General features: G+C 45.4%; 1 protein-coding gene across 1 annotated transcript; it reads right to left on the reverse strand.

Moving 5' to 3' along the window:
• Nucleotides 1–592: 592 nt before the first annotated feature.
• LOC146195078 (uncharacterized) lies at nucleotides 593–5,691 on the reverse strand. Its single transcript, XM_084597678.1, has one exon. The coding sequence runs from the start codon at nucleotides 3,923–3,925 to the stop codon at nucleotides 2,852–2,854; it is 1,074 nt and encodes a 357-aa protein (XP_084453804.1). The 5' UTR covers nucleotides 3,926–5,691; the 3' UTR covers nucleotides 593–2,851.
• Nucleotides 5,692–7,115: the final 1,424 nt, after the last annotated feature.

Raw genomic sequence — 7,115 nt, forward strand, 5'->3', positions numbered from 1 at the left:
TGAGCATTTTTTAAGTACTGTGAATCTGCAGACTTTCTTTTTCAGGTAGGTAGGCATGACAGTAAGAAAGACAAATGGAGTTTCTCAGCCGTAATTGAAAGCTATTTGTTTTCTTCACAGTTGAAATGATTGACTCCTGATTAACCGATCATTAGGTTCTGAGGTTGTTACTCATAATTTTTAGCATTGCATCTGTGGCAATCAGGCAGTACCCTTGAATGACCTAAATTAAAAAAAAAAAGCCGAAATAAATATTTGATTAAATGGTGAGTACTATTGCAAACTGAAGTGTTGCATGACCCACATGTGTGTCATTACAGCAGTTCAGATCTGCTTTCCTGGACACTGCAAACACATCTATTATACTGGGCACGGGGGTTTATGACCCTTTCAGGACCAAAAACTTATGGCCAAAGAAACTTGCATGACTACGATAACTTCATGAACACGTCATTTCCTGCCACAGCAATGTGTATGGTACAAAAGGAAATATGAGCCCTCTCAACTTTTTAAAGCGTGCAAATGAGACTGACAAAAATACACACTTGAAAAGAGTTCCCTCACGAGTGTTTCCCGTAGCAAAAACGCAGTGGAAAAGAAAAGCCTTAAGTATCCTGGGATACTGTCCAGCCAGGAACTTCATTAACCATGGTTGATGATGGGGCTGTAGTCAAAAATGAATGCTGGTTTGGGAGTGTTACGACTATTCACAGCTTAGAGGAAGGAAGCTGACATTTCCACTTGACCATCATCAATGACCAGTTAACTTCACTTATCCTTTTGTGCACAATATGCTTTGTACGTGGAGCACGGAGCCAAACTGGTTGATGTCAGAGCACAGGACTTATTTGGCATGTGGTAATGTGATAAATGCCAAACCCCTCTATTTTTGAATCAATGTTATATTCTTATGATCAGTCGATTTTCCCTTTATTTGCAGAAGCCAGTGTTATTTTAATGTTATTCTTGCAGTTTTTAGGAATGAAATGCAATGTATCACCCTATACATCTGCACTGCACTTTAGTTGTGAGAGCACATGCTGCCAGAAATGCCTGTAAATATCTGTATGTAATCTTGCATATAAAAGCCCTATCTTCAGTGAAAGTAACCTGTCATGAAAATGGAGTAATATATCAAACAGGTGAACAAATTTGTGATTTGTGAAGTTTAACATCTCAAAGGGACACTAGAGCTATGAGGTCTATTAAGTTACATCCTCCTATTACATTAATTTTTTGTAATAATGTCCATTGTGCACCACTTCATGCAGTTATGCCGCATATACCAATTTCTCTCACCCAAAACTTATCAATCCACATTAATATAGCCTTGTGTGCTCAATCCTTCATTGTTTTATTCTGTATGTCTATTTTATTAAATAGAATGAGAGATTCTGGTGGAAATGGGGAGCAGTCGAAGGCCCAACTGCAGCCCTGCCAGCACGTTTGGGTGGCTCTGAAAAGAGCCGTTATCTTTGAAGTCCAAGCTCCAATGTGAGGCTGTAAGAAATGATGATCTACAAGTTGCTGTCCTTGGCACCAATAACTGTGGCCTGCATCTGAATATGAGGCTGCAAGTCCGATTCTCAGCAGCATTTCGATGAAGGCAAAAGACACGGAGGCATACCATGCTGTTCCCTCTTGATAGAGGTACATATTTTTTCATGCTGAAATAGCCATCTGACCCGTCGCAGTGACTTAATGGTTAGGGTGCTTGGCTGCCGAACCCAAGGAAGTGAGTTTTATCTTGCGGCCTTTTTTCAATGGACGCAAAAAGCAAGGAGCCCATGTAGTGTGTGATGTCAGTGCATATCAAAGAACCCCAAAGTGGAAGAGCTTCCCAGACAATTCCTGTATGGTACCCGCCGGGATGGCGCAGTGGTTACGGCGCTTGACTACTGTTCCCAAGGATGCAGGATCGAATCTCGGTATCGGCGGCCGCTTTTCGATGGAGCCGAAAAGCAAGGCGTCCGTGTGCTGTGCGATGTCAGTGCATGTTAAAGAATCCCAGGTGGTCGAAATTTCCGGAGTTCTCCACTGTGGCGTCTCTCATAGCCTGAGTCGCTTTGGGACGTTAAACCCACAAACCAAAACAAACTTCCTCTATGGTGGTTCTCATAGCCTAAGTTGCTTTTGGGCATGAAAGCAAACCAACAGCAATAAGAGATTTCACTGCAAGTGGAGAAGAAGAAAAATAATGTGCCCTCGCTTGTATTTAAGCTTCAAGCATTGGACTTGGTTCCTGATATACGAGAGAGGCCACATCTTAGCCTCTTAACTGAGAGCGCTGTAACGCCTTATGTGTAGCCGAGAGCTCTCAATTGGTGTTTTGAAGAAATCTCTGCCATTTGGCAAGATGCCAGCCTTGACATTATCTTCATGCACTTCAGCAATGAGAACAGCACAGTTGTCTATTAAGAAGCAGTCGCCCACTTTCACATGTCGGTCAACTCTTGTACAAGTCTGTGTGCACTTCCTTGCTTCTGACATTCTGCGGCTGAGCTGTGCCAGTGGCTTGTTCGTAGTTCTCAGCTTCTTCTTAACCTTTCCTAAGTAACTTTCGAAAGGAAAAGCACTGAAATCATCCACAGGCCCATGCTGAAGACACTGCTCTGCCAAGTGCACCAAACTGTGTACGTTGTACACCAGCTGCTTCACCCCATATAGTACACCGAACCGCTGAACAAAATACATCAGCAAGTCCCGGGCAAAGCTGTTCAGAACTACATGGTATTCAGGTGCAGCGAGTATTCGCAAAGCCACATGTAACTGTAGGAAGTGTTCATACTTTTCTTTGGGCAGGAAAGATTTCAGAACAACAGGTCCTAGGTAGAGCAGAAATGTTCTGAATTCAGTCGCTTTCCAACGATCCAACTCCTCCTCTAGGTTTTCGCTGGAAGAAACTTGGAAAGGCTTTAGCTGTTCCTCGCAACCTGTTGTTGAGTTCACTTCGCTCATCTCTGCTCAGTCGGGCAGCGTGCCCTTGCGAGACCCAATTTCTTAACAGCCGCCGCATTACACCCAGACAGACAAGGTGCATGTATTCCGTAGCAAAGCATGCCACCATATCAATATCCAACTTGGTGAAAGGGGAAACACCAGTGTGGTGCCGCTTATCTTCTTGTGCACGAAATGACACATCACTTCGCTGCGGTGCATGACGGTCAGGAAATGTCAGCCTGTTTTCCACATAGCGACCCTTTTGGCTGCATCTTTCACAAGCATGGTAGCCTCCGTGTCCTATAATTGCCTTTACAAAGCTCCTTGCTGGGGCATCGCAGATCACAGCTGTCAGTGTCACAGTGGCACTAGTCCCTTTCAGAAGTAAACCGCTGCTGCTCAGACTGTAAACTTCGTCTAGGAATGGAGCGAGAAATTGCTCCAGACAAGGTGGCTTCCCTGCACCACAGTACACACTGACCATAAATGGTGCAGAGTTCTTGAAGTTCGTTATGCGGCAAAGTATAGGCCACAAACCAGTCTGGCTGCTTTTATACAATGGCAGGCCATCTATGTTAGCATGCAGCCTGATGTTCTCGGGCACAGGTCCTTGCCCAATCGGTTGCTGGATGCCTTTGGCAAGTCCGAAATGAGCAAATGTGTCATTCTGCTCCAGCTGTGATCTCCTTTGCGTCCGCAGCACGGTCCTTGCATCTTTTGGGAGCTCCGGAATCCCGCGACGACGGCAAAAGTCGAGCATATCATTAAGCAAAGCATGTGTGATGTTGTGCTTGTTAGCTATGACAGCCAACTCCTCAGTCGCCGAGAGACTATGAAGAAAATTTTCATCAGGCTGACCCACATTCTCAGCCGCTGGACTGCTAGATGTCTCATCACTTGACTCTTGAGCTTGTGGCATGATCATTTCTTGAATGTTCTGCAGCATATGAGTCATCCATAGAAAGGTCAGAGCTTGAAGCATCATCACTTCGCCTGCTGGCTGTGCTCAATGTGCTGCTCCCTGATGCATTATCACACTCGCGCACAAATGGTGCTGGTGGATCTGCAGGTGGCCCGCTTCTACTGGGGCAAGCGTCGTCGGTGCAGACTCCGATTCTCCGACGCGTGGTTGCTTCGGACGGTGGCAGGGTGCGAACGTCGAGTAACAATGCTTCACTCTGCGATTGTTTTGTCCCCGCGTTCTAAGCGTGACGACGCAGAATCGACCGGCCGCCCCGGAATACCGAGTTCTTGCAAGATCTCCCGGTATTCTTTCTCGACGATGCGGTACTTACGCCTTTTTGCGCTCATGACGAAACGCAACGCTCAGCGGTGAGAGACGAGGACCGAAACAGGTGCACAAAAAGACAACAGATGGATACGGGCCGCACCTCTACGCCACAAAAACACAGCGATGACAAGCGAGCGCGCGCTCGGAACCACGTTGGAAGAAAGAGGTGCTCCGAAGGCGCCGTGCGGAGCCGAAGCAGCCACTTAGTGTGGGCGCCAGTGCACTGAACTATGGTCACCATAACTGTACTGTTCCGCGCAGAGCGGCCGCCAAGGGCAGTGCCGGTGCTGAGGGTCACTCGTTTCGCGTGCGCTTCTACTGGGCGAGCCTGGCACAGGCGCTTCATTTCGACGCGTATGATGTTCGCTTGCATGAAACTACTACTTTCGCATTCCACTCAACAATTAGACCCCTAATTAATTCTCGAAACAATTGTCTCCTTCGCGCTTGGCTAGATTTCAATGTATACTTTAACAGCTAGAGCAACTGCTTATATAACGGTACTGAGCTGAGAACATATAGAAGTTGCGGTTTGAAGCTGCTTTCACGCGTATATTGTGTTACGGCACATGTTAAATGGTGCAATAATTGATTTCAGAGTTTTAAATTCGATGTTATATAAAATAAGGTATAGTACCAAACATTATGATCAGGTTGACTATCTCGTTTGTGAAAAGCAGCATCCATCTATACCAGGATACTTCTAAAACACCACGTAAGATACAAAAAAAGTATAAGCGATGAAGCGCAGGAAAACGACTGCGCATGTGATTGGTGTAAGCTTGGGATGCATATCAACTATCGGCAAGCACGTATGAGTATACATATACGCCGTAGGTATAAGCTGTCTACGAAACATCTGATGCCGATACAAAAAGTACAAGAAAGACTGTTGGTGGCGCACTATAACGGGATGGCACTTTAATTGCATATCACTGTATGCGCTTCCGATGCCCCGCGCGCGCCAGGCGTCCAGAAGCATATATCATGTTAGAGGTGCCTGAATGCTAACTGAGGTTACAAAATTTCAGCGCGCCTGCCGCTGCTCCGTCCACTGACTCTGGCAGCCTCTTCCGAGCACACCAGCCGAGCTTTTTCGCGGCCCAGGCTTCGAAGCACTACTCTCTTACACTATGCAAAGAACCTCCTCGATCCGGACGCATGGAGAGAAAGAAAAAGAAATACCCGGATGCAAGTTGTCACGAAGAAGCGCCAACACTGTGCAGAAGAAGAAGAAGAAAAAAAAGGCTTGCAAACAGTAAACAGTTGTCACGAAAGAAAGCCAACATTGTGCAGAAAAAAGTATAATGATTTACCGTTACGAGTGGTACGTAAATTAGATATAGCCACAGCAATTTTACCCATGAGCATAAATAATGCATATTTCCTTTATAACATCCATTCGTTTACAACTTCATCTACTTCAGCACTACGGCATTAGGTAAACACGCGTGTGTTTGCTTTCGTAACTTGCAAAAAAACAAAAAAAACACGATGTGTAGCTCTTTAAAAAAAAATTGAAGTGCCGTTGTCAGCACTCAGCTTCAAAGAGCTGTCCTCCACTGCTTTACGCACTATCCCTGTAGGCATCCCTGGGCATCCCTTTAGCGCGCAAACCCGTTATCCCATTATTCCCCCGGTCATTTCGTGGTTCGTCTCCGTCGGCTACGAAGCGCTTGCTTTGTTTTAGGCTGAACTTTGTGGCGTGGCGACTCGTCTGGGTGACCCACGGGAGCACGAAGGAACTTTTTATGTAAGTATGCATGTTGATCTTCATCCCCTTGCATATTAGTAGTCAATTAACAGCTAATTACTCATGAACTTAATGCCACGAGTAACAATAAGCCCGACTCGCAAGTAGCCCTTTTTATCTGTCCGTAGACATCATTGGTTGTATTTTGATTAATGCGTCTCTGTGCATCGCTTCTAAGAGGTTTCGTTTATATCGGGTGTGTGCATGGATATTATAACAAGCCTATAATTTTTGGCGCTAAACGAATGTTATGCTACTACTGCTCGTCATGGTTGCGATGACAGGCAAGTGCGAAGTAGTCGACAACTTTTCATCGCAATTTTCGCGTTTGTAACGCTAATCGCTATTTAATATATGCGCTGTCATAGAAACCAGCCTACATGTCTTGTGCTTGAATGACGAATGTTTCCACGGCAGTGCTTTGTTTCGTTGCGAGTCCTTGTGTGATGAGACAAATGTGAGCAGAACAGATGAGCGAACACAATTCTTTTTCAGCGCTGCCAGAAGCAATGCAAAACCTGCCAGTTATCTGCTCCAGAAGGAGTTTATTTATTTATCTATTTATTTATTCGTTAATTTATACAGGTGCCTGCAGCACCTCAAGGGCATTACTGCTAAAGTGGGGAGGGGGGGGGGTGACAACTGGAAGAAAACATGTATTCAATAAATATGAAAAAAAAAAAACTTAAAACAGCACAGCACAGTTGCTAGAAGCAAGAAAGTAACTTTTTGTCCCCTCCGACTTAACTGAGTTTTCTATCGCAAACCACGGTAAAAATTTTCCCACTCGTTTCCTGCTGGTATCCTACTGGTTCCCAGTAGTATTAGAACCACCAGCAGCTACTAGTAACAGTAGCTGCTGGAATGTGTAGCAGCTGGATTTCTGTCGTGAGCTGCAGAAAGTCAGACTTTGGTGCATTGTTTTCATGGGGTCCTTTTGGCCTAGGAATCATGGTGCAGCAGCTACCTTGGGCCATACAACCAAAACAATGATGACGGCAGAGGTTTTATTTTATGAATCATGCTTTATTATTACTTATGGCTACATAAGCTCTGCAGTTCGCTTGGCCACCCCTTAGTTTGAGATTGTGGTACTACCGCAGGTGTGCTCCAGCTCCAAATCAGATGGCG

Source organism: Amblyomma maculatum, chromosome 3 (genome assembly GCF_055883805.1).
Source record: "Amblyomma maculatum isolate TAMU_Amacu chromosome 3, ASM5588380v1, whole genome shotgun sequence".
NCBI classification, from domain to species: domain Eukaryota; kingdom Metazoa; phylum Arthropoda; class Arachnida; order Ixodida; family Ixodidae; genus Amblyomma; species Amblyomma maculatum.